The sequence below is a fragment of the Pseudonaja textilis genome, chromosome 1 (genome assembly GCF_049901715.1).
Source record: "Pseudonaja textilis isolate UNSWEBS1 chromosome 1, rPseTex1.2, whole genome shotgun sequence".
NCBI lineage: Eukaryota > Metazoa > Chordata > Lepidosauria > Squamata > Elapidae > Pseudonaja > Pseudonaja textilis.
In genome coordinates this window covers 317,863,076-317,890,474 of record NC_141990.1, presented here as the reverse complement: position 1 = coordinate 317,890,474, position 27,399 = coordinate 317,863,076, and the positions used below count along the sequence as shown (strand labels likewise).

The window sequence follows — 27,399 nt, the reverse complement described above, 5'->3', positions numbered from 1 at the left end:
TCTTTATGACCTGTAAGGAGGCATATCAATTTAATAAATAAGAAGTATAAAAGACCGGAGAAGAGAAAGAGTTAAGTCACAAAGAAACATCTTTAATGTCGACAGATTTCATACGGGTTTTCGTTGGGACTGTGGTTTCTATTCACACACGTTTTTCCAAACACTTCTGGTCTGACAAAGGTTGCAAACAAGCTATTTTCCAAAGGAGAAGAGGTAACACAATGATCAGGACTAGTTTTCCCCCCCCCCCCAAAAAAGAGATTTTTCCACAAGATTCTTTCACCAGTCAGGAACTGGGCAAAGAGGTGAAAGTTCCTGGAGGAGCGGGGGGAGGGGGAATGGAATTACTTCTAGACACAATGTAAAATGGGTTGTTTTGTTTGGGTTTTCTTTTTCTTCAATTCAATAAGGTGGCATTGCGACAAAAAAAGAACCGGAATCCTGCATGTTTAAACGGTTTAAAAAACTACCTCAAAAAAAAAAAAAAAAAAAAATAAAGAGAGGTAAAAGACAAGACAAAAAACATGAAAAGAAGAAAGGCGGGGGGAAAAAAAAGCTGTGCCCTATTTTAAAAAGGGAATTATTTAAAATGAACTTCCAGGGAGGCAGCAGAGCTACTATCTTTACCGGTCTCACATCCGGGCAGATTTTTTTTTAAAAAAAGAGGAAAAAAAAAACAAACGAACAAACCCCACCATAATAAACGAGAAAGAATTACAAATCTAGATTCCCACCCCACCCTACTTCCCACGTAGCATTTAAAAAAAAAAAAAAAAAGAAGGGACACGGGTGGGCTTTTTAAGCATTCCGGTCAATCCGGACATCGATTTCTCGGCCGCGGAGCTGAATGCCGTTCATCATCCGGCAGGCTCGCTCGGCCACCTCGGGAGACTCGAACCGGACCACGCCGCAGCCTTTGGACTTCCCGTTCTCCATTTTGATGTCGGCGTACAGCACGTGCCCTGCAAGGGAATCCGTCGGCCGTCGTTGGGTCTCTCGGCTGTGCTTGTTTTCCCACCCACCACCACCACACCCACCCACCCCCCGGTTTTTCTTTCAAGCACCCCAACTTGGCTCGCAAGCTTCGAAATCCTGGGCGCCCAACCCTGAGCTTGGCGGTTTTTTCTGGCAGACGTTTCGCGACCCAACGGTGTAACCTCATCGGTGCTGGAAGGGAGGGCGGTGTGTGGAGAGGAGGAGGAGGAGGGAGGAAGAGGAGGAAAAAAAGGAAGAAAAGAGAAAAGAGTGGTGTCGTGGTCCTTGGTGTTCTCTGAGCTTGGCGGTTTTTCTGGCAGACGTTTCGCGACCCAACGGTGTAACCTCATCGGTGCTAGAAGGGAGGGCGGTGTGTGGAGAGGAGGAGGAGGAGGAGGAGGAGGAGGAGGAGGAGGGAGGAAGAGAAAAAGGAGGAACAGAGAAAAGAGTGGTGTTGGGGTCCTTGGTGTTCTGAGCTTGGCGGTTTTTCTGGCAGACGTTTCGCGACCCAATGGTGTAACCTCATCGGTGCTAGAAGGGAGGGCGGTGTGTGGAGAGGAGGAGGAGGAGGAGGAGGAGGAGGAGGAGGAGGAGGAGGGAGGAAGAGAAAAAGGAAGAAAAGAGAAAAGAGTCGTGTTGGGGTCCTTGGTGTGGCTGTTTTTCTGGCAGACGTTTCGCAACCCAATGGTGTAACCTCATCAGTGCTAGAAGGAGTGGGGTTTGCAGAGTGCAGGAGGAGAAAAAGGAGGAGGGGAAGAGGAGGGAGGACTGTGGGGTATCTTAGTGCTCTCTGAGCTGGGTGAGCTTTTCTTGCAGACGTTTCATTACCCAACTAGGCAACATCATCCATGCTAGAAGGGAGAGGGGCTTGCAGAAAGGGGGAGGAGGGGGGAGGAGGAAGAAGAGAAGGATGGGAGGAGGAAGGGGAAGACTGTGGGGTCCACCTTGGAGCTCTCTGAGCCTGGTTGTTTTTCTTGCAGACGTTTCATTACCCAACTAGGGAACATCATCTGTACTAGAAGGAAGGGCGTGGGTTGGAGGAGGAGGAGGAGGAGAAGGGCTGTGGGGTCCTTGGTGTTCTCTGAGCTTGGTGGTTTTCTTGCCGACATTTCAGGACCCATTTCATGACCCAAACTAGGCAACGTCCTCCGTGCGCGTCATTCCACAGAGCAGAAGAGAACAGGTAAGAAAGCAGCCCTCAGAAGCCAATAAAACAGGAGTCCCCAACCTCTGGGCCATGGACGTGTCGGGCGAGTGGGCACACCACCCACTTGCGCGAGCAGACGGCCAACACACGTGCTCGCGCACACCCAACTCCCCCGTCTGCAAGGCCAGAAAGGTTGGGGAACTCTGCATTCTGCTATAAAAGGGCCAGGCTATCCGTTGTGGCCTGCCAGCTGCCAGCAGAGCCGGCGGCAGAATTGGACGGTGAGGAGGTTGAGGGGAGGATCTTGGGCCAGTGCTGGAGGCAGAGAGAGAGCCAGGGCCGTCCGGCATCTCCCAGCCCCCAGAGAGGAACTGCCTTCCGAGATTGGCATGAGTGAGGAGGAGGAGGAGGAGGAGGAGGAAGAGCAGCTGGGGCCTATTCCAGACGCACGTATGTGCGGAGATGCGAGGAGAGGGGGAACGGCGGAGGTCGAGGAGTCGACTCGGGAAGCAAAGCACACGTGGACGCCGAACGGGCCCTTCCAGGCTGGGGAACAAATAGAAGGGGAGCGGTTGTCGGAAGAGACAAAGAGTTTGTCTCTCTGAAGATTTTGCTCATTGCGCTTCGCGGCAGAGACCGTTCGCCAGGACTTCATCTGCAATCTTTGGGTGGCCTTGCGTTCAGTTATTGCAAGGAACGGATAAAGGTCTGTTGCTGCCATTCATTCTTTGAAGGACTCTTGCCTGGACTTTTCGGTGGGTGAATGCCATTAATTCACAAGGGGTAAATGAAAAGGAGTTTTTCGTGACAAGGAGTCTCTTCCTTCCTCCTGGGCTAAAGCTGGGTCAGAACACTATCACCATCTGACCAACAGTCAAAAGCCAAACACTATTTCAAAAAAAAAAAAAAATTCCACTAGGACAACATAGTCCAATCATTAATATTAACCATCTTAAACATTTTACCCATTTCAGTTAAATACCATACCTTTATGGTATGAGAGATTTGGAGTAGGAGAAGGGGGAACAGCCTAATGAAATAATGATTTAAAATATGTGATGGGGGAATAATCTTGGAAAGTAGGTTATTTAATTGAAAAGTAATGTGCTAAGTGTTTAAGATATAAATGAACATTAATATTAATGAATAGATTTGTATTAGTATTGATAATATTGTATAATTTTAGAATGTACCAAACAGAATCCCAATGTAAGCTGTGTATTCTATATTAAGTATTATAAATGTAGGGGAAAGAGGTAAAGGCGTCATACTCCAATTCGTGTACAGGAGAAGTTTTCTTTAAAGAAGAAAGATAAATGGATAGTTGGAAGTAGAACAGACAAAGAATAATATTATGATTCGAATTGAGATGAGATAAACAAATAAAACAAAATTAAGAAAATTTAAAAGAGAGAAGCTATATAGAAAATTGAAAATGTTAATAAGATATGGAATGGTATATGAAATGAATATGAATTTGATTTTGTGTCTGTACGAAGATTTTTAACCCGGGACTAAGCAACCTTCAGAAAAGAGGTTTTTTTATGTTTTTATGTCTTGTGTCTTTGTACGTCTTTAAAAATTAATTTGTTTTTTTTTTTAAAAAAAAAAAAAGCCAAACACTAGCACTGGTGACATTACCTAGTTGGGTCACGAAACATCTGCAAGAAAACAGCCAAGCTCAGAGAGCAACGAAGAGACCTCATGTCAGCCCTGAGCTGCAAATATGCTCCTTTCTTAACCTGTATTTTGTTCATTCCGTTTGTTTGCCGCCCGCCTCGTTTTGAAAAGCGATTCTCGGGTGGCAAAGAAATGTCAGCGGCCGCTTTCAATGCAAAAGGCCACCAGGCTCGTCTTCCCTCCGCATATTCCGCTCCGGGCTGAACACGTCTCAGGCGGAATTGGGGAGAACGAAACAGCTTTCCTTCCACCGCTTTGCTCGCAGCACGTTGCGCGCAGAGTTGGGCTGCCTCAGGCCACGCGGTTCTCTGCGAGGAACAGCCGCTTGCTCTTCCTTCTTCCCTAACGCGCCCAACGTTTTCCCCGCCCCGCTTAGTGGCTTACCAGAGTCGGCGCGAGCGACTTACCGCATTCATTGAACTTGTCCTTCAGCATTTTCCACGTGAAGTCAAAAGGGAGCTGGAGGGAACAGAGACAAGGCGCCACCAAGTCATCCCCACTGTGGTTTCCCCCTCAAGCCAGGTGGGAAGCAAGCCTCAAGCTGGGCCGCGAATCCCACCGGGAGCCCCCAGCCCCCTCCTCCTCCTCCCTTGGGTCAGGGGTCTGCTGCTGTCCCCGAAGTCCGCTTGAAGGCGTAACATGGTGGAAGAAAATGGGGATCCCAGAAAGAGGGCAATTTCTCACTGGATCTCCTCCACCCCCAGACCCACGAGCTCAACTCACGTTTCTCACAAAAATCTGGCAAGCCTTCCTGGCCACTCCGGCGGCGGCAGCCACGGGCCCTCCAGTTCCCAGGGCGCTGGTGAAGTTTCCGGCGGCGAAGTTCCCACGCTCCATGTCCATGGTCCTCTCGAAGGTGCTCCCCAAGGGCAGCCCTATCCTGTCTAGGCCTGCCCCCATGCCCTGGCTCAAGGCCGGCCCCATGCGGTCCATGCTGTTGGCCGCTGCCCCCATGCGGTCCAGCCCCATGCGGTCCAGGGGGGCCGCCAGCCGGTCCAGCCCCATGCGGTCCATGGGGGCTGCTCCGAGGCGGTCCAGCCCGGCCGGCATCCTATCCATCACGGGGCCCATCCCCGCCGGGACCATGCGGTCCAAGCCCAGGCCCATGCGGTCGACCCCGCTGCCCATCCTGTCCATGGCGCTGCCCACGCGGTCGAGGGTGGAGCCCATGCGGTCCAGGCCGAAGCCCAGGCCGGCCCCCATCCGGTCCATCCCGGGGCCCATGCGGTCGATGCTGGAGGCCAGGTGGTCTAAGCCCAGGGGGGCCATGCGGTCGATGCCCGAGCCCATCCTATCTACTCCGGAGCCCATGCGGTCCAGCACTAGCCCCATGCGGTCCATCTCGGAGCCCACGCGCTCGATCCCGTGGCCCAGGCCACTGGGGAGCCTGTCAATGCTGCTGGCCATGCGGTCCAGTCCTGGGGCCATCCGGTCAATGGCCGGGATCGTGGCGCCACCGCCGCCACCCCCTGGGGGGGAAAAAGAGGAGGACGCTCTCAGTCCCGTTACAGGAAAAAGCCCCTCCCTCACCCTCGAATCCCCAGGAAACCCCCACCCCACCCTCCACCCACCCATCCCCCCTTGTCTCTTCAGCCTCCTTTGCCTGCTGGGGGGAGGAAGGTGGGCTCCCCCCGGCAGAAAGGCCCCGGCTGTCAAAACAAGGCCTCTCCCACCACCCGAGCAGGGCCTTCCTGCCCCCATTTTTATAGGTAGCCCTCGGCTTACGACCACAGTGGAACACACACACACACACACACACACCAAAATGGTCGCTAAGTGAGACCCTGCTCAATTTGATCCCATTTTACCACCTTTCTCCCTTGCCAAAGCAATCCCCCGCCGTCGTTAAGTGAATCTGGCTGTCAGAAAGTGGAAAAAGGGGACGATCGCCTGACACAAACACACACACACACACACACACACACACACACACACACGGTGGGGTGCTGCAACCGTCGTAAATGTGAGTCGGTGGCCAAGCAGCTGTTTTGATGACGTGACCCCAGGAGATGCTGCATCGGTCATTAAGTATGAAAAACGGTCATAAGTTGCTTTTTAAAAAAAAAAAAAAAAAAGTGTGTTAACTTCAGTCATTGAATGAATTGTGAAGTCCAGGACAACCAGTGCAGCTCGTTGAGTGGCCGTACCAAGTTATGACGACACTGGAGAAAAGTGACTTCTGGCCATTTTTCATACCTACGACAGTTGCATCTTCAGGCCGCGGACTCGCATTGACGACAGTCGCAGTGCCCTGGCTGGGGGTGTGTGTGTGTATTTGTCACACGATTCCCTTTCGGCTCCCTTCTAACCAACACAGTCCAAGAGGGAAGCCGGATTCACGTAATAACAGTGTTCCTCAGTTAACACCTGCAGTGATTCACTTAACAACTGTGGCAAGGAAGCCGTAATACGGGGCAAAGCTCATTTAACAAAGGCTCCCTTCCCTCCTCTCTCCTTCCTTCCTCCCTCCGCTCCTTCTGAGAAGCCTGCCATTCCTCCTCCCGCAAGAAGCCCCAGGGAAACCCCAGCTAAGCATGTGAGGCTCAGCTCTGAGCCTTCCGGCACTCGCCATCCCCCCCTTCCCTCTACACTCCTGGGGGGGGGGGGTGTCAAGTGTCCGGGTGACGTACCTATGCCTCTCTCCAGAGTGTCTCCAAAACTACGGGGCATCCCCATTTCATTTCTCGGGAAGTCTCTTTCGAATCCCCCTCCGATGGCACGGTCCATTTCTGCAAGACAGACAGGAAATCAAAGCCTCCGGCTCGGGGGAAGTCGGGGAGAAAACACACGAGCCAAAGGCCCAAAGCCAGCATCCTCCCTGGGTGGGTTTGAGGTACCACCTGGGTGCGGCTGGGTCCCTTCAGCCGGCCTCTCCCCGCCACCCCCAATTCACAGGAAGGCATTTCCCCCAGCAAACATTCAAACCCAGCCTGTCTAGATCCCATACAAAGGAACATCCCGCCTTGGCTCTTTTGCGCTTACAAAACAAAAGGAATCCTTTCGGGCGAAGAGCAATGGAACGGTCCTTGAGTAAGGACCGTCGTCCTACCCATCCCGGTTAGGAACTTGGGACAGGTGTAAATGACCTCGTTTTGCAGCGGTTGTTAAAGGGAACACGTCCCTCTTCCATTTGCCTTCAGGAGCTACCAGCCAGGAATTACACAGCCTTAAAAGACTACTGCCACAGGGGTGCCTCACACTGGGGGGGAGGGGGGGTGCATGCGCACAGGTGCGAAAGGAAGACAGCCACTGACCACTTCAGGCTGCTAGCTTCTTACCACTCATCCGGCCAAGGTTCATTCCGGAAGGAAAACGGCCCAGGCTCTCCATTCCGCTGAAAGGACCTTCCATCCCTGCAACGGAAGCATCGCCGTTCAGCTCCCGTTTCGGGAGAGACCGCAAATTGGCAGCACGCGTGGTGAAATCGGGAGGTTTGATCACGCCCTATTTCTTGCACTTGTTAATAATAATTATAATAATACGTGCAGCGGCTCGCCTGGCCTTCTCAGCCAGACCAAGAAATCCTCCGAGGGCCTCTGAAGGAGGCCGGAGAGGAACTGAGGGCAACCGGCTTCCTGGACCAAGCCAGACTGGCAGGAAGGTGCTGAGATCCTGATGGGGCTGACCCTCCTCCCTAGGGGTGCGAATGGTCAAGCGATGGCCCCGTGCCCGAACACTGAACGCTCATGGCTCATTTATGGGGTGCAATGCAAGAGGCTGGCTTTAGAGCGTGGTGCAGTGACCTAGAGGTGGAGCTCTCGCCTCACCATCAGGAGGCTGCGAGTTCGATCCTAGGGGAGAGGCAGATATCTTTTCTCTCTCTCTGGGCTGGGCAAAACTCCGCCCTGGCAACAGGTTGGGCATCCGGCCAGTAAAACGCTCCGCTAGCTCCAATTCCGTTGCCCAGACTCCTCCACCCCAACGCAAAGGATTATGGGGTCGTTAAAAGAAGAAGAAAAAGAAGAAGAATGCAAGAGTCTGGCTTTCCGATGTAGTTGGTCAGTTACTACGGGAAGATTCTGGATGATCTTAGATCATTGTCGAAGTCTCCACGGCCAGACTTCCAACAGCTGCGGGACTTACCTCCCATTTTATTCATTCCGAAGCCCAAGCCTTCGATCCCCATCCCTAAAAATTAAGAAAAAAAAAAAAGGTGTTTGTGTGGATGCGCCTAAGAGCAGAAGACATTAAAAGAAGCGACCCTAGAACAACGGTTAGAAGGCAGCACTGCAGGTGAATTCTGCTGCCTGCTCATGATTGCTTTTTTTTTTTCCAGGTATTTTTCCCCCCCTTTTCTTCTACACTATCACGGACATTTTAAAATAAGCATTTATTTAAAGTATTGCAAACTCACTCACTATTCACTGCCAGCAGTTCGATTCTGACCAGCTCAAGGTTGACTCGGCTTTCTATCTTTCTGAGGTCAGTAAAAGGAGGATCCAGACTGTTGGGGGCCAATATGCTGACTCTGTAAACCACTTTGGGGTGGGCTTGTAAACTACGAAGGTAGTTCATTCAGTGACTGTTATAGCAGTTCACTTAGTGACCGTTTGAAGTTACAACGGCACTGGAAAAAGCGACGCCGCCAACCATCTTTCAGACTTATGACCGTTGCAGCATCCCCGGGATTACGTGCTTTACCTTCGCATGCAACCGACTCACATTTATGATGGTTGCAATGGCTGGGGAGGGGGGCGGTCAAGGTGACCCCTTTTGCAACCTTCTCGACAAGCAAAGTCAGTGGGGGGAATCAGATTCACTTCACAAACGTGTTCCCTTAATTTTAACACCTGCGGTGATTCACTTAACAAACGAGGCAAGGAAAGTCCGTCAAATGGGACAAAAACTCCCTTAACACTTTTTCACCCAGCACCAAAAAACCATTTTTTGGTGGGTCCTTTGTGGGTCGCCCAGGTCTACCTGTATGGATCGAAGCGTATATTGCTCCTTCTGATTTGGAGCCTGTCTGTGGGGAGGCCGGGGCTGCCCCAAAAGGAAAGCTTTCCAGCCCCGGGGGGGGCCCCGGGAGACTCCCGAACAGGTCAGGAAGGCCAAAGAGGAGAGCAGAAGAAAATTGATGTTGGGACGAACAATTGAGGAAGGAAAAAAACGAATACATGGTAGCAGGATTCCAGTATTTGAGGGGCTGCCCCAAAGAAAAGGGGCCCCAGAGCACCTGAAAGCAGGACAAGAAGCAATGGTTTGAAACTAATCCGAGAGAGAAGCAACCTGGAATGAAGGAGAAATTTTCTAACAGGGAGGACCATTAATCAGAGGAACAGCTCTATTCTGATTCTGACCCCCAAAGCAAGCAGATGACTCACCTCCAGGGCCGAGGTTGCCCATGGCCAGGCCTTTGTTCAGGTGATTGGCATCGATCGGTATTCCTCCCGGCCCCAGTCCCATGCCGATTCCCCCAAGGCCATCTGCAACAATGACGGACAGTGGAGACAATCAATGCTTGTTCCTCATTTAGGTTATAAACAGCTAAAGGTCTGTAGAGATCATCAGCCATCCAGGCCACGGTTGTCCCCAAAGGTGGCTTTTTTCAGGAGGCAACTGACCTGGATGGCTGAGAATCTCTACCGGCTTTTAAGCTACACAATTTGGGATGAACACCCTTGGAATGGGGTGGGAGTAGGAATGGATTCCCAGAAGAAAAAATTGCAGGCTACAGGAATCGGGAGCGCTGCACGGGTGACCCTGAGGACACAAATACACTTTCAAGTGGCCTCAATGACCCTCTAAACAGGGCTGTCCAACCGTGGCAACTTTAAGACTTGTGGACTTCAACTCCCAGAATTCTCAGCCAGCAAAGCTGGCTGAGGAATTCTGGGAGTTGAAGTCCACAAGTCTTAAAGCTGCCAAGGTGGACAGCCCTGGCCTAGAAGGTGGAGCTGCCTCCCAATCAGCAAAGCTGGCTGAGGAATTCTGGGAGTTGAAGTCCACAAGTCTTAAAGTTGCCAAGGTTGGACAGCCCTGGCCTAGAAGGTGGAGCTTTCGCCTCCCAATCAGCAAAGCTGGCTGAGGAATTCTGGGAGTTGAAGTCCACAAGTCTTAAAGTTGCCAAGGTTGGACAGCCCTGGCCTAGAAGGTGGAGCTTTCGCCTCACAATCAGCAAAGCTGGCTGAGGAATTCTGGGAGTTGAAGTCCACAAGTCTTAAAGTTGCCAAGGTTGGACACCCCTGGCCTAGAAGGTGGAGCTTTCGCCTCCCAATCAGCAAAGCTGGCTGAGGAATTCTGGGAGTTGAAGTCCACAAGTCTTAAAGTTGCCAAGGTTGGACAGCCCTGGCCTAGAAGGTGGAGCTGGCCTCCCAATCAGCAAAGCTGGCTGAGGAATTCTGGGAGTTGAAGTCCACAAGTCTTAAAGTTGCCAAGGTTGGACAGCCCTGGCCTAGAAGGTGGAGCTTTGCCTCACAATCAGCAAAGCTGGCTGAGGAATTCTGGGAGTTGAAGTCCACAAGTCTTAAAGTTGCCAAGGTTGGACACCCCTGGCCTAGAAGGTGGAGCTTTCGCCTCCCAATCAGCAAAGCTGGCTGAGGAATTCTGGGAGTTGAAGTCCACAAGTCTTAAAGTTGCCAAGGTTGGACACCCCTGGCCTAGAAGGATGCAAACGACCAGCTGTCTGCAAGGAGGATCAATCCTTCCATTCCCCGCCATCCAATAAGAGCTGAAGAAGCTTCTTGGAGAAGCGCACACACACATTTTTTAAGCACCTTCCTTTAGGCTCCCCTGATGTGAATTTTAAAGCAGGCACTGGATGCCACAAATATCCCGTGTTCTATTTGTTAGGAATAACAAGGCTACCTAACGTAGTTTGGGTAAAATAATATATATAAACTATGACAGTAAGTTTAAGTGTGTGTCACTTTAAACTGCAAAGCATGTAATTTTGGGTGCGGTGTGAAACCGCCATAAGAGGGAGCAAGAGAACCTGCTGGATTGCTGACGATTGCTGGATTGATGGTTTGCTAACTGCATGTTCCCTGCTGCTGAAGGAAGAAAGGAGGTTTGACTTCTTCATATCTCTACTGCAAGGAGATATATTACTGGACTGATATTTGTAAGTTTACTGACATCTCTTTATCGACACTGGACTTTGCAACTGAATAATCCCCGGACGGACTGAATTAGTGAATGATATATGGACTGTTTGAGTATGCTATAACTCTTACTGGAATAAACTATTTAATTAGCACTGCGTATCTGTTTTACTGAGTGTAAGCTACAAAAACGTTTATCTCACATATTTTTGCCTGCCTGCCTGACTGCCGTGCAGATTCTGCTAGGGTGTATCCCTAACACTATTCACCGTTGAAGGACAGCACAAACCACTGTCCGGAGCCCCTCTTGTGAGGGAGGTGGGTAGTTAAGAAATACAAAATGCAAACAACAGACAAGAAGCCATATCGCAATATTAAAAGTTATGAGGGGGGTCCTTGTTCTCTGAGGTGGCTTGTTTCCTTCCACTGGTCATGTTACCTAATTTGGGCAGTGCAACTTCTGCAAGGAAAAAAAAGAGAGAGAACGCCAAGGACCGCACAAATTCAACCCCGAGTTACAAAATTGTTCTTTCCTATCAATTAAAAAAAGCTGTGTTGTGTGTCTCCCCTCAGGCAGGGCCAGCTGCTTTCTGCAAGTTGTCAGCTCCTTCCCATGTCTCCGGAGACACCCTAGGAACGAATCCAGCTTTGTGTCTTTCGTCAAGGTTTGGTTTCGAGACACTTTCGAACGAATGAATCCCAAAGCTCGCAAGCAACACCCAACGCTCTAGGGTCCATGGAGCGCCCCAAAGACCCCACCCCTTCTCCGAGTTGCAAAGCGGCTGCCTGCGTCAAAATGTATCCTGCTTAGTAGGCTCCTCAATTACAGGCAGGAAATGAATCCAATAGATTTTTGCAAAAAATAAAAATACAAAATCTTCCACCAACCACCCAATCTCTCCAGCCCAACCAGGTGTTGGGGCCTCCAGCAGCTGAATCAGAGGAGGAGGAGGAGGTGGCGGCGTGGGAGTCAGGGTCAGCATCAACGCAATCTGAGAGCTCCAAGTGGGGAGAGGGGGAGGCAGAGCCTGGGCTGCGAGGGAAAATCAACAGCCCCCAGGTCTGGAGGTGGCTGAGGTGGAAGAGGAGCTGGGTCCAGTGCCTGACACGCAGAAGGCAGGGGAGAGGAGAGCAGTGGAAATCTATGGGCCGGTCCTTGGGATGGAAGAGGCACTGCTGCTAGCAAAGCCCCACCCTGACTCTGGGGGATAAAAGGAGAGGAGAGCAGTGGAAATCTATGGGCCGGTCCTTGGGATGGAAGAGCCATAGCTGCTAGAGAAGCCCCAACCTGAATCTGGGGGATAAAAGGAGAGGAGAGCAGTGGAAATCTATGGGCCGGTCCTTGGGATGGAAAAGGCACTGCTGCTAGCGAAGCCCCACCCTGACTCTGGGGGATAAAAGGAGAGGAGAGCAGTGGAAATCTACGGGCCGGTCCTTGGGATGGAAGAGCCATGGCTGCTAGCGAAGCCCCACCCTGACTCTGGGGGATAAAAGGAGAGGAGAGTATTGGAAATCTATGGGCCGGTCCTTGGGATGGAGGAGGCACTGCTGCTAGCGAAGCCCCACCCTGACCCTGGGGAATAAAAGGCAGGGGGCGGAGATGAACAGATGTGGCAGACAACTATTCATCTCCCTGCAGGACAGACTGGTTAGCCTGCGGTGAGAGAGGGAATTTCGGCTGGCGCTCCTAATAAAGGAATCATTGCTTCAACTACAGAAGGTTTGTCGTGTTTGGGGAGGTGGGTCAGAACACCAGGGGCCACTTCCCTAGCGAGCTCCGAGGACTTACGAGGAAGTTGCTGGGGCCGCTCCGGAGGGAAGAAATCCCCTTTGGGCAAAGCCCGTTCGTCCTGAAACATTAAAAGAGAAGCTTAATGTTGGGTGGAGAAGGAAGAGACCAGGAGGGGATGGGGGTGCAGGCAACCTTGCCTTGCTTACCATCTTGACGTGCATCGGCCTGTCGAAGAGCAGCTGCCCGTTGAACATAGCTAGGAGTTGAGTCAAGGCCTTCCGGTCATACGTCGGTCCGACGGAGACCCGCAAAAGAAGCAGCAGCGCAACACCTTTTGTATGCCCCTCAGATTCTCTTCCCCTTTCTAGGAAACGCCCGCGAGAACCTCTCCTTCGCGTTATGTTTTCATCCACTCGCTGCCCCATTCTCCCAAGAGAGGCGCCGGGGAGCGAGAGGAAAACATTTTATTTATTTTTTTATCATCACAGCTGATCTCATGGGGGGCTTCGGTTCAAGAGGAGAAAAATTCTTGTTTTGGCAGAAGGTGCGGCCGGTGACAGCCCGTTGACATGCCATCATCCTCTTTTAAGGACCCCGTAACCCCTTGCAGGGACTGAATGGAGCTGGCCAGGTGCCCTTCCTGTCGCCAACGCGGAGTTATTATTCAGCAAGAGGATATTCTCAGAATGCAGTATTGCAGGCTAACTCGCTACCCACTGCCAGCAGTTTGATCCTGACCAGCTCAACGTTGACTCAGCCTTCTATCCTTCCAAGGTTGGTAAAAGGAGGAGCCAGATTATTTGGGGGCGCTGACTCTGTAAACCACTTAGAGAAGGCTGTAAAGCACTGGGAAGTGGTATGTAAGCCTAAGGGCTATGGCTCTTCCAGGAGGAAGTGGGAACCAATCGGGATACACGTCTCCCCACAACGGGCAGTAGGATTCAGAGGTGTTTGCGTCGGCTCCTGCAACCTCCACTTACCCATCAACTGATGGTTAGGGGCAGTTGCCAGCAATTCCAAACCAGCCTCTCAAGGAAGGCTGAACCCAACTCCCTTCCGCAGGTGACCCACTCAATTCGTTCTATCCCAAAGACACCCAAACCTTAGTCCGGTCCAAACAAAGGATACAGATAGCCTGGACAGCCTCGATGGCTTGCTCGAAGGTGACTGTGCCGATCCCCCGGCTCTTCCCATCTTTGTCTTCCAAGATGTCTGCTCGGACAACCACGCCGGCCATGCCAAAGACTTCCTTCAGTTTCTTCCAGCCAACCTTGTAATCCAGCTTGAAGGAAGAGGACGGGAGGAGACGAGCGAGGAGCAACAGTGAAACGTTAACGCCGGATCTTTTGAAAGACGGCGGCCAACCTGGGTCGCACCTCAGGAACGCCACACCAGGGGGATTAGCTGCTTGTCTGGGACACGGGTTTATTTAAGCAGGACCGAACGCCAAGGACGGGATGTGCCCTCCCCTCACTGCCAAAAGTCACCCATTAGGGTGACTTGAAGATGGGTGGACTGACAGGCTGGAGAATTCTGGGAGTTAAAAGTCCATCCATCTTGAAGTTGCCCATGGGGAAACCCCGGATCAGGTCAAACCGCGTGTTAAGTCTGGCAAGATTCTGTCTAAGGCCATATAAGCGAATGAAGAAATGCTCTTTGGCTGGATCAGTTTATGTCGTTCTGGGGCTTAGCCTGACGCAAACCAGAGTCTGAACCCAGATTTCCAGAGATCCAGATAAGAAAGAGAGGCAGGAGTTATGCAGCCCTCCCAAATAACGGCTTGTAAAACCATGGTTTATATCTTACAACGGTGAATAAAACTAAACAATAGCTTAGGACCACGTATACTATTTTGCTACAGACGGGACCAATTTCATCCCTGCCACAGAGACCAAGAAAAAAAACAAAACCCCGATTTTCCTTTCGGATCCAAGGACCCAAATTCTGAATACAAAGCCCCCAGGAGGGGGGGCGACTTACATTGGCCACGAAAACGGTACTGCCCAGGCGGCCGGCCTGCAGGGCGTGGATGATCTCGTTCGGGATATTGGGGTTATTGAGAATGCTGGGCGGGATGTTAATCATGCCAGGCCCGCCTGCGCCAGGGCTGATGCCCATCCCGCTCCCAGAGGCCGCCATGGCCTTCTGCACAGCTCTTCGAACATGCTCGCCTTCGGGATCCTAAAACAGGGAGGAAGACAAGACAATTCTTGGGGTGGGGGGCATACAGAAAGCCCACCACCACCACCAATTCTTTAGCCTGCGAGGTTTGCTTCGGAGCCCGCCGCTCCCATTCAAACACAGGCAAGTAACAACCAAGAAAAATCTGCCAACGTTTTATAATCTTAAAATCGTTTGATCAAGCAATGAAAGTGACTAAGATTCCGAGCGGGGGGATGCTTCTTGGAGAGCCTGGTCTCCTGTGCTGGCAGCCCTTGAAGTATGTCCACCATGACCAGAATTTCGGTCGCTAAGCAAGGCATCACGTGATCGGGACCCGACCTTACAAATATTTTTCCACCAGGTTGGTTTAAGCAAATCATGGGGTTATTGGGCGACTCACGCAGTCGTAAAATGAATCCAACTACAGGCTTCCAACTCCAAGGACAAGACACTGAGTCTTCTTTCATCCCCTTCCACCCCCAAAGTTGAGATGCTCCACTCGTTAGCTTTCTAGCGTCCTCTTCTCTTTTTTTCAGGAGGCAACTGGACTTTCTGGTTTTTTTCTTTTGAAGAGGTTTCGTTTCTCCTCCAAGAAGCTTCTTCAGCTCTGACTGGATGGTGGGGAAGGATTTATAGCCCTTGCAGACAAAGCTGGTCATTTGCATCCTTTTTAGAAAGCCGTTGAGGCCGCTTGCAGATTGGTCTCTGTCCTCAGGAGCACCTGAGTGGTGCTCCTGGCTCCTGCTCAGGTGACCCTGAGGACACAGACAAACCTCCAGGTGGCCTCGAGGACCCTCAGAAAGCAAGCAACCGAAATCCTTCCATTCCCTTCCAGGCAGAGCTGAAGAAGCTTCTCGGAGGAGAAGCGAAATGTCTTCGAAAGAAGAAAAAAACAAAGTCCAGCTGCCTCCTGAAAAAGCACCCCTTTGGGACAACCCATGACCTGGATGGCTGAGAGTCGCTTCAGACTTCCAGAGGGAGCAAAGGAAAGGAAAACTGCTTTTCCCACCCAACAAGGAAATTAAACGCAAATCCATTCTTCTTCACGTCACAAAACATGCTAAAAATAAACAAAATCACCTTTGCATTTCTGAACGCAAAAACATGCAATTATCTCCCTCTGCAGGAGAGAGAATACGGACAGGTATTCCTCGACTTACAGCCATCAGTGACCGTGTGAACTTACAACAGCACTGGGGAAGGGAAAACGAGATGACTTGTGGCTATTTCTCACCCACCTCCGGTGGTCACGTGATTTACATTCGGACGCTTGGCAGCCGACTCACATTCATGACGGTTGCAGTGGTTCAGGGATCAACCATGGGATCCCCTTGTGTGACCTTCTGACAAGCGGAGTCGATGGGGGAAGCCGGATTTACTTAACGGCGGTGGCAGAAAAGGATCAAGCTCGCTTTTAGCATTCATTCTGGTTGTTAAGTCCCGAGGATGACCTCAATTTCAGGCTATTGTTTCGATCTCAGATGCTGCTCTCTTATTTTGGGGGGCGGGGGTGGGCAAAATTGGCTGCTCCCCATTGGGGCGGCCTAGCTCCAAGCTTACCTCCTTCACCTTCAGGGGTCTCCCACTGAGGCTGTGCTTGTTCAGCACCTCCACGGCTTTTTTCATGCTCTCTTCCATCTTGAATTCAACCACCCTGCAGGCCGAAAGACACGAGGCGAGGAGGGGGTGAGTCTCTCCAGGGCTAACCGTCCCGGTTCCAGCCCCAGTTCGGGGGGAAAAGGAGGGGTGGCGGGGAGGGACTTCTACTTACGCGCAGCCCTGACGATGCCGAAGTGGAGAATCAGGCAGGTAAACGCAAACAAAACACAGGGTTGGGAAGGCAAAGGGAACAGAGAAACAAAAGTCAGTTCGGCGCAGGACAATCATTTCAGAGATCTTCTCTTCCACTGGATCTTAGGATATTCAGATTACTTCTTTGGGATCATGCCCGCGAGGTCCAGGCTGCCGTTTGAACAACAGCACAACTGCTGTTCGCCTGAGCGCCGGACGCTAAGCCTACATGGCCAGGAGTGGGGGGACGGGGGAAGGGGACGCAGAAGCCATGATTGGGAGGACAGATGCCAGTTTCTCTCGGAACCTCTCGACTCTGCGAAGTCCGACGTGCCTCTAGGCCAGCCAACACCTGCTCTCTCTCTCTCTCTCTCTCTCTCCCTCTCTTTTTCTCTCTCTCTCTCTCCTCCACCAGCGGCCTTTGGGGAAGGTGCGTCAAGAGCCTCCCCTCTGCGCTGACAAGGCCCCCATCAACAGCTACCGCTCGGCCTGAACATTTAAGACACGGACGGCCGTAGAGAGTTCTGACATGGATAACAACCTCGCTTCCACACCGAGCTTAACGAAAGGCCGGCCACAAGAACCACACGGAGACATTTAAGCTAAGGGTGGAACATTGATAATGCCAGTAAGGATCCATGCTTAAGTCAGACAGCCAAACACCAAGGAGCACAGCGGCGGCAGCGGCAGCAGCAGCGGCACCGGCAAAGGGTGCTGCTGGGTCTAAGCAGACCCCTTTCTACCTCCCTCCCTCCCTCCCTCCCTCCCACTCACCCCCACCCCTCCCAAAACCCACTGCCAACGAGAGAACCACTCTACCACATACACGCTGCCCCTGGCCCAACCTCGTTGGGGAGGGGAGGGGGTTTTTTTTCCACGCCGCCATCACACACATTTTTGTCATGTAGTTAAAAATCCACGGAAGAAATGCTCTCGGAGACTTACCCTTGACTTTCCTTCAGCGTCCATTAAGAGCTCCACGTATGTTACCTCACCAACTACAAATGAGATTCCAGACGGTACATAGACCAAGGGAAAAAGCCAAGAAAACAAGGGGGATTTAGAACAGTCGTCAGCAACCATATGTGGAGCCTCTGCCTTGTTAGAAAAAAGCCCGGGAACACTCCTCCGTTGGCTAAGCAGCCGCAACTCGGCGTTACGGGTGGGCAGCACGTGGGGTGGCGGCACCGGAGCCCCCTGACATTGTCCTGCCCGATTGAATCGGCCGGCTGATGGCGCCTCGAGGTTGGAACACAGTGGGAAGAACCCACAGGGAGAAATTTCCTTCTCTCCACGCCCCCCACCCCCTTCTAGTCCATACTGCCAGCCTGATTTTAACAGGTCTCTCTCCTGCCTCTCAAGGAAGAAGCCTGGTGTGCCCGCCCAGGATTCCCTAATGACGCTGTGGTTCGGTCGTGAAAACATTTAAAACTTATTTTAGGCCTTGTTCTCCTTTCGAATCTACTGGGCATCAAAATCCCGTTCGGTTCGTTTTAGCGAACCGTTCCAAAGTTACAACAGCACGGGGGAAAAAAGTGACGTAGGATCCTTTTTCGCACTTCAACGTTGCAGCATCCTGTGGTCAGGCGGTCAAAATTCAGGTGCTTGGCAATTGACTCATGTTTATGACTCCGTAAAAAACCCTTAGAGAGAGGGCTGTAAAGCGCCGTGAAGTGGTGTGTAAGTGCTACTACACTTGCAGTGTCCTGGGGTCAAGTGATCTCCTTTTGTGACAGTCTGCTAAGCGAAGTCAAGGGGGAAGCCAGACTCACTTAACAACCACATTACTGAAGAAGCTTCTTGGATGAGAAGCGAAAAGTCTTCAAAGAAAAAACAAGGAAGGAAGGAAGCCCAAGTTGCCTCTTTGGGGGAAAAAAAAAAGCCCTTGTTACTAACTTAACCAATGCGGGGATTCACTTACCGGTTTTGGCAAGGAAGATTGTGAAACGGGGCAAAACTCACTTAAGTGCCTCGCTTAGCAGTCAGAAATGTTGGGCTCTGTTGTGGTCATAAGTCACAACGCATTTACAGGTAGCCCTTCGTGTAGTGACAGTAACTGGCACCTCACAAGTGTGCGTGTGTTCCTAAAGCAACGTCTTGCAACCGTGGCAGACGTTCCATCGCTTAAGCCAATCTCCTCCAGCTCTTAGGGGGTGACCTCGTGGGGGGGTCCCCGTTTGGGATCACCAACCGGCTTCTCCGTTGACCCTCCTTTTCGAAGAAGCCAGCAGGGGATAAGTGGCGAGCTGCAATCCTTGTGACCACAGGGATGCTGCAATCTGAAAATGCAGGCACGATGACTACAAACCACAAAGGAGTTCAAAGTAGGAGAAGCGAGAAGATGTGTAAGAATACGATATACACCTTCTAGAACAGGGGTGTCCAACTCAAGGCTCGGGGCCCGAATCTGGCCTAGGGGGTACTTAGATCTGGCCCAGGGGCCCACACTGGGAAACAGCGAAGGACCAGCCCGTGGTGCCTCTGCCAGCAAAGAGAGAGCTCAGGAGAGCCACGCGTGGTCCTCCCGGGCTCCGTTTGGGGCCGCAATAGCCTCCTGGAAACTCTCTTGCCAGTGAAAACGGACCCCAGGTGGGCCGTGTGTGGCGTCTCCGAGCTTGGGTTTTGCTGGCAGAGGGCTGCAGGAGGCCATTGTGGCTGAAAACGGAGCCTTGATGGGGGGACGTTGAGCTGGCCACGCCCACCCTGTCCATGTCACCCCTGCCTTCCCCCCGAGGTCAAAGACAACCCTGATCTAGAAGTTTTGGGGGGCTCTGAGACACTGGCTATCACTCTGACTGGGAGTTGCCCAGAGTTGGTTAGAAGATGGGCAGTTAGATGCCATAACTAAAATACCCTTGGCTGAAGTATCTATCCAGACTGGAGCATAATAAAAACCTTTAAAAGCAACAAATTGCACCCTGCCCTAAGAAAGGCTTTTTAAATTTTTGTGAGGAAATAATCTGAACGGTGTGGGTTCTTCAAACAGATTATTCTGGTTCTGCCATCTGGTGAATGTTGTTGGGTTATTTTTTTTTCCCACGAAACGACCGTCGCCCATTGTGTCCAAACATTTCAGCAATGAATATCACCTTAATTTGGCGGGCTGGGAAAATATCGAGGGACACCGGTGTAAAGTTTGAAAAGGGGGTGGGGAAAAAATAAATAAATAAAACAAATATGCTGCACACCTGTAACTTGGAAGTTTTCACCAACCGATGATCAGCCTAGAATTTCGCCTTTCACCGAGGGGAGAGGCCACAATTGAACATTTCAAGGCAGGCATCCAATACACACACCCGTGCGAGATCTGAACAGACCACAACACTGAAGTCTCCTCAGCCGCATACTTACAGGCACCTCCGCAGTAGGATTATTACTGCGGGGGCTTGAATGCTCCCACAATCCTTGAGGGGTGGAAGAGCAGTCGGTAACCCTTCAGCATTGAACTGCTGCGCCATACCTGAAATCCAAGGCCCTGGGTTGCTTGGAGACAACGCCCAGCCAGGGCTAGCCAGGTTTAGAACCGCCATGTGGGATTCCTGGAACTACTGGGACTGCCATCAAAGGACAATTGAGATTTCAAGTTTGTTTCCAAAGAAGGCTGGAACGAAAACAGCTCCGTAGAGGTGCCGGTTACGTCAACCTGAGCTGTCGTCACAAACTCCGAGAACGTCGGAACCGCCAAGCTCTCGGGCAGAGAGAAGGAAGCCCTTTCTCCCCTTTTCCTCCTGGGGACTATCCCGCAGGGGAAAACCTCTGGAGTAGGAGAACAGAGGAGAAACAACCCTCCCGTTTGGAAAGTTGGCATCCAGTGGGGATGGGGTTGTGAACTGGAAGAAGGGGGAGAAAATAAAAAAAAAAAAAGGCCAGAAAACAAGGCTGGCCAAGGTTGACATCGTACTGGAAGGGGTGACGCTTCTATGCGCGAAGAAGGCACTCCTTTTTTCACCAAGATTTCTCACGCAGCGTTAAAAGAGAACTGGCATGCCCCAAAGCAACCTTCCATTCATCAATTCATGTGAATCAAGCTACAGCTAGGAGGAGAGAAGTGGAAGTCCGATTTCTCAGGAGTGAGGACGCTGCGCTTTCTGGTGCTATCAACGTCCTCCCCTCCTGGGGGGGTGTTATATGCTTAATTGTGAATGGCCCACACCCCCCTAGGAGGGGCCAGGCAATGCCTTTGCTTGCCTTGGGCTCACCGTTCCTGTCCGACATCTTTCCTCCACTTTAAGCCACAGGTACACCTTGGGCCCTAAGCACAATAATCCAAAGGCCCTTGTTGTCCAGGTTTTAAGTGTTTTAAGAGAGGCTCCGCCAAGATTGCAACCGGCCTTCTTTTCCCGCTACAAAATGAAATTCAGGACAGCAGCGGCTCCAGTCGTGCCTGATTTCGATTTGGCGTTGCCCCCACCCTGCCCGCAAGATTACCACGAGGTAAATTACCAGTTTACAACACGACGGGCTGGCCCAATGCCTGCCTGGCTGCCTGCCTGCTTTGGATTTCTGAAGCAGGCTCAGCAGGAGCTTTGACCGAAGACAAATAAGGAACCGCAGGGCGTTCGTTCCTTTTGCAAATTTACCAGGCCTGGGGCTGCATTGAACCCATCTTTTCTTGAGCTCACTCTTAAAACAAGCTTAGATATTCAACCAACAAGCAAGATTTCGTCAACGAGGAAGACTGCTGCTCTCTCTCCCCCTCCATGGAAATTGGATCGTCGATCCAGGAAGGCTTTCAAGAGGGCTTCTGATTTAAAAAAGAAAAAAGAGAACCAAAATCCCCTCAATCTAAAGCCTCTTGACGATCAGCCTCTGCTCTCCTCCCAAGAGCCCAAAGGCGCTTTTGTGCCAAACACCTGCACACCAAAGATGTCTCCTGCCGGGGCACAGCCGCTAGCCAGCATGCAACGCCAGAAGCGCCTGCCTGCCCTCAGAAAACCTTCGGGGGCTCAACATACTTGGCTACGGCTCCTACCCAAGCCACTTCCGACCCATTCCGCGTCTGCTGGATAAAAGGGGGGAGGAAAAAAAAAAAGAGGTCACGAGGAAAGAGGGCAGAGGTCCGGGAAGTCGGGCCCAAGCCGTGTACCTTTCTCTTTGACCAGGTCCTTCAGGTACTGCCACTTGACGTCGAAGGGGATGTTGGTGATGAAGGCTCGGTACCTTTTCGAAGAAGGGCTGGGGTACGGCTCAAAGCGGCTCCCTCCGCCCCTCTTGGCGTTTCTTTCTTTCCTTTTCTCCGTCTGGCTGGGCCATTCGCCTTCACTGCAAACAGGGAAAGGGAGAAGACCGAGTCAGAACCCTACCCAAAACCAGGTCCAACGTTAACTCTGGAAGCCTAGCCGGGAACAGACACATGACATGCTTGGCCTAGCAACGTGACACTAAACCAGAGTTGTCAAACTCAAGGCCTGCGGGACGGATCTGGCCCAAAGGGCCAACCTGGAAACAGCAAAGGACCAGCCCGCGGTGCCTCTGCCAGAGAAAACGGAGCCCCCCCCCTCCATTTTTTCTGGCAGATGGCTGCAGAACAGGGGGCGCACGCAGCCCCCTGGGCTCCCATTTTGGCTGGCTGAGGGCTAGCAAAACAAACTAAAAACAAAATGAGAAACGTTTCCCCTTTTGTATTTGAGCATGCAAGAAGGTACAGGAAAAGAAAAAGGGAAGATGGGAGAGAGAGGAAGGAAAAAGCAGGAAAGAGGGGGAAGGAAGGAAGGAAGAATGGAAGATGGTAATGAGAGTGAGGATCCCAGGGTTGACCAGCACAGGTGCCCCCGACACGAGTGTAGTCAGTGTGGCCACACTCACCATAGCCACACCCTCAATCATGCCAAACACAACCCTGATACAGCCCTCAATGAAATAGAGATTGACACCCCTGCACTAAACCTAGATTCTAACAACGAGACACGATAGCCTGGTTCGTTGTACTCAAAAATCACAGCAATTCCGCAGTGTGTAAACCCGACAAATCACAATCCAGTGCAGTCACATCAACTCGGCAGGGGCAATCTCAAACTGCTCCCAGTTTGCAGACTCTTTCATCCTTTATGGCAAGATTACAGTCGCCCGTTTTACAGCTCAGGTGCAACAGAATGTCCAATGTAAGAAACAACCGTATTCCAATATGCGCATGCACAAACCAATCTGACGGAAATTTATTTATTTATCGCAGGGTCCTTGGTGCTCTCCGAGATTGGTGGTTTTCTTGCAGTTATCTATGGAGGTTCTCCATCATCCAAGGCTGTCCCAAAGGCTGTCCCCCCCCCCCCCAAGAGGCAACTGGACTTTCTTGATTTTTCCTTGAAGATGTTTCTCATCTGAGAAGCTTCTTCAGTTGTCTTGCAAGCTGTTTCATTCCCAAACTAGCTAACATCAGTGCTTGTCTAGCTTAGCATCATAGCCACGATGATGTTACTTAGTCAGGTAATTAGAATTAGAGGAACTTTATTGTCATTGTACAACGAAACTGGGGATGCACCCCAGCAACTGTTCGCAATACAATAAAACCAAAGCACTTAAAAATGAAGAAAAATGGAGTACCCACGTCTCCATTTGCAATTTGAGAGTACAAGATCTACGCATAATGAAACATCTGCAAGAAAACCACTAAGCTTACAGAACACCAAGGATGTCACGGTTCATCTCCAAGTTCCAAATATCCACTTCTACCTATTACTAGTTTATTAACCTTATATGCCAAGTGATTCTGGACAGCTTTACAATATAAAAGTACACTGCAAAACAGTAACACTGAAACCCTGCAACGTTAAGAATTAAAGCATTAAAACCCACCAGGAACTAGATTTAAAAAGGGACCAATGCGTAGTTTTTTAAACAGATTAACAGAGTTTGAAGGGACCTTGTAGGTCATCTAGTCCAACCCCCCACCCAAGCAGGAGACCCTACACCATTTATGACAGATGGCAGTCCAGACTCTTCTTGAAAGCTTCCAGGGATGAAACTCCCACAACTTCTGAAGGCAACTTCTCTTCTATGGATTGATTGTTCTCACTCTCAGAAAGTTTCTCCTTGTTTCCAGGTTGAATCTCTCCTTGTTCAGTTTCCATCCATTGTTCCTTGTCTGGCTTACAAGAGCTTTAGAAAATAGCTTGACCCCCTCCTCCTCCTCCTCTCTGTGGCAGTCCCTCAAATACTGGAAGACTGCTATCCTGTCTCCCCTGGTCCTTCTCTTCCTAGACTAGCCAAGCCCAATTCCTGCAACCGTTATTCGTATGTTTCAGCCTCCAGTCCCCTAATCATCCTGGTTGCTCTTCTCTGCACTTTTTCTAAAGTCTCCACATCTTTTTTATAGTGTGGTGACCAAAACTTGATGCAGGACTCTAGGTGTGGCCTTACTAAGGCTTTATAGAGGGGTATTAGTACCTTCCTGGATCTTGAATTTATCTGTTAATGCAATTTAGGATTGCATTAGCTTTTTTGGCTGCTGCTGCACACAGCTGGTTCCTATTTAGCTGATTGTACACTAAGACTCCAACATCCCTCTCACAGTTACTATTGCTATTTAACCTGGTTTCACTTCTTCTTCTTCCAATAACAGCCCTGAAATAAACACACCTTTCAGGTGCACCTTTCCCTTATAACAGAGAAGAGGACGCTACATCTTTCTTTTTTACACTTTTCAATAATTCTGCCAATTGAATTTTATGATTGATCCTGTCGCAAGGATGTTTTTTTTTTTTTTTTTCCAAGAGCCAACTGAGACTTTCTGGTTCTCCTTTGAAGACATTTCGCTTCTCACCCATCAATCCAGAGATTGATTCAGTGGTTTAGAAACACAGAAAAAGACCCAGCGGCCCATCGAGTTTGCCTTTTCGGTGTTTGTTTTCTTGTTAATGTATTAGTTTTGAATTTATTTTAATTTTTTTAACTTTTGTTGTTGTTGTTGTTGGACAATGGACGTGTGTGTTCATCCCAAGCACGTTTAAACTAGTGTGCTGGCCCTTCCTTGAATGCGGCTTCCCAGCTTCCACTCCGCTTCCTGTAAAGGAATCCAGGAAATCCTCGACTTACGACACCAATCGAGGGCAGAATTGGCGTTGCTAAGCAAGTTTCACCCCATTCCACAAAGTTTCTCCTGCCACCGTTGTTAAGCGAGTCAGCCTGTCGCGAAACAAATCCGGGATTCCTCCATTGACTCGGCTTGTCAGGTGGCAAATTAAGGAGGGAGGGATCACGTGACACCCCCCCCCCCAAGACAGGGCGACCGTCATAAGTACATGACAGTTGCCAAGCGTAGGTTTTTTTTATTACATGGGGGGAAATGCTTTAAAACCGTCGTAAGCGTGAAATAGGGGCCACAAAGTCGGGTGGTGGTTGTCGGGATTTTTTTTTTCTTTGCATCGCCGCTCTAACTTCGGTCGCTAAGCGAGCCGTCGTAAGTCGAGGACCAGCTGAGGACGCCTCCGTCTTGAGGGAAAAAGCGGCCTCCCACATCCTCGCCGGGATGAATCGGCCTTTCCCTTCCTCTTCCCGACCCATCCCGCCGGGACTACATCTTCCATCCTCCCCCGCTAAAAGAGAAGCGGAGCGGCCGAAAAAGGCGCCTTAGGCGCTGCTGCGCATGCGCACCGAGACGACGACGAGGCCTGCCTGTCGTCTGCTCACCCCCCATCTCCCCCCACCGCATTCTCTCTCCGCCCAAACACGCACCTCTTGGAGCCTCCGACGGCGATGCCGTTGCCCGCCCCGTTCGCCGGCCCTCCCGAGCCCAAGCCGCCTACGGGAACGACTCCACTCTCCGCCATTTTGGAGCCGCCTTCCAAACCCGCCGCCGAGACTGAGCCCGACACGACCGCCGCCATTTCCTTCTCAAGCGAGCTCGCGAGCACTACTGCGCCTGCGTCGGCGACGCCCAGCCCTCCCGTTTTTTTTTGTTGTTTTTTTAAATCGCCTCCTAGGCGGACCAATGAGAAAGGGAGGTGAGGTATGAAGAAAAGGCGCGGTGGGGGGGGGGGGAAAAACGACGCCCGGGAGCCACGTCACTAAGCACCGCCCTTTTCTCCCACCCCATGACGTCAGCGTTGCCTTAGCTGCCGAATAGCAGGCCGCAGCACGCCACCGGAAGTTGGCGCCTCTGATGTCGCTTGAGTGACAGCAGGCATCCCTGACTAACCGTCTCTCTAGGCGGGGAGGAGAAGTGGACTTCAACTCCCAGAATTCCTCAGCCACTTTTGGTCGCCACACTATAAAAATATAAATATATAAAAAGAGGTTGAGACTTTGGAAAGAGTGCAGAGAAGAGCAACCAGGTTGATGAGGGGACTGGAGGCTCAAACATAACGATGAACATTTGCAGGAACTGGGCCTGGAGAGAAAGGACCAGGGGAGGCAGGAGAGCAGCCTTCCAATATTTGAGGGGCTGCCACAGAGGTCAACCTATTTTTTAAAGGCCAGACAAGGAATAACGGATAGAAACTAAACAAGGAGACAAAGCAATCTGGAATTAATTAGAAACTTCCCAGCAGAGAGACCAATTAACCATAAAGGGACCTTGGAGGTCTTCTAGTCGGTTGGACTAGAAGACCTCCAAGGTCCCTTATGGTTAATTGTTCTCACTGCTGGGAAGTTTGCTCAGGCAGGAGACCCTATCCCATTTCAGACAGATGGTTATCGAGGCTCTTCTTAAAAGCCTCCAGTGATGAAGCACCCACAACTTCTGGAGACCAGCTGTTCCAACTGATTAATTGTTCTCAATGTTAGGAAGTGTCTCCTTAATCCCAGGTTGCCTCTCTCTCCTGGATGAGTTTCCATCCGTCGTTTCTCATCCTGCCTTCAGGTGCTTTGAAGAATAGGGTGACCCCCCCCCCCTCTTCCTTGGGGCAACCCTTGAGATACTGGAAGGTTCCTATCATGTCCCCCCTGGTCCTTCTTTTCATTAAACTAGCCATACCCAAATCCTGCAACCGTTCTTCAGATTAACAGAATTGGAAAGGTCATCTAGTCTAAAACCCACCCACCCATCCCCGCCCAAGCAGGTGACCCTATACCATTTCTGACAAATGTTTATATGTTTTTGTCTCCAGGCCTTTAATCGTCTTAGATGCCCTTCTTTGCACTTTTCCCAAAATCTCAACATCTTCCTTTTTTTGTAATGTGGTGACCAAAACTGGATGCAGTTATTCCAGATGTGGTTTTACTAAGGATTTTATTAAGCGGTACTAAGACTTCACATGATTTTGATTCTATGCCTTTGATTCCATGCAAACGAGGATTGTATTCTAATTCTGCCACCCACGGCTGGCACATGTTCAAAGGATCATCCACTAGGACTCCAAGGTCCCTCTCACAATTGTTGTGTTGAGCTAGGTTTTGCGCAATCTATACTTGTCCCTTTGGTTTGTCCTGCTTAAATGTCAAACCTTGCTATTCATTCGTTTGTTCGTTCATTCATATCCCACCTTTATTATTTATATTATATTATTTATATACTCAAAGGGGCAAACATCTTCAACACGCCTTCTCTTTTCTCCACAGGAACAGGCCCCAGAGGTTAGCAAGGGCTGGGAACAAGAGAGAGTGGGACTGGCCCAAGCTTAGCCAGCTGGCTTCCATAGTTCACCAGGACTCCCTCCCCATTTCGACTTCTGGCCTGGTGCCTTAACCACGAGACCAAAACGGCATTCAAAAGTGCCATCTTCCCTTCTGGATCGGGATCAAGGGAGAGTTTTCTTCGCTTCTCTCCAAACGGTGACTTTTGTCTTTCCATGGAAATCACGTGTCCCTTGCTTTGATTACTGCCTCTGGAACCGTTTTTTTTTTCCTCCCTTCACAATATGTCCTAGGACAGCGGCCCCCAATCTTTTGGGCCCCAGGTTCTATGGAGAGGGGTTTTTCTGTGGACTGGAGGG

At 50.8% G+C, this 27,399-nt stretch overlaps 1 protein-coding gene across 1 annotated transcript; it reads right to left on the bottom strand.

Moving 5' to 3' along the window:
- Positions 1-71: 71 nt before the first annotated feature.
- HNRNPM (heterogeneous nuclear ribonucleoprotein M) lies at positions 72-25,565 on the bottom strand. The gene is made up of 16 exons (XM_087922595.1): positions 25,202-25,565; positions 21,618-21,793; positions 17,477-17,529; positions 16,512-16,519; positions 16,301-16,394; positions 14,558-14,758; positions 13,706-13,859; positions 12,784-12,833; positions 12,635-12,695; positions 9,127-9,228; positions 7,886-7,930; positions 7,081-7,155; positions 6,433-6,531; positions 4,526-5,271; positions 4,210-4,261; positions 72-962 (listed from the first exon to the last, which is right to left on the bottom strand). The coding sequence occupies exons 1-16, from the start codon at positions 25,351-25,353 to the stop codon at positions 799-801; spliced, it is 2,232 nt and encodes a 743-aa protein (XP_087778721.1). The 5' UTR covers positions 25,354-25,565; the 3' UTR covers positions 72-798.
- Between the last annotated feature and the right edge of the window lie 1,834 nt (positions 25,566-27,399).

Coding starts and splice junctions, on each gene's coding strand:
- HNRNPM (XM_087922595.1), bottom strand. CDS start 25,353: ATGGCGGCGGTCGTGTCGGGCTCAGTCTCGGCGGCGGGTTTGGAAGGC. Junction 7,156..7,885: donor CGGAATGAATAAAATGGGAG/GTAAGTCCCGCA, acceptor CTTCCGTTGCAG/GGATGGAAGGTCCTTTCAGC. Junction 4,262..4,525: donor GCCAGATTTTTGTGAGAAAC/GTGAGTTGAGCT, acceptor TGTTCCCTCCAG/CTCCCTTTTGACTTCACGTG.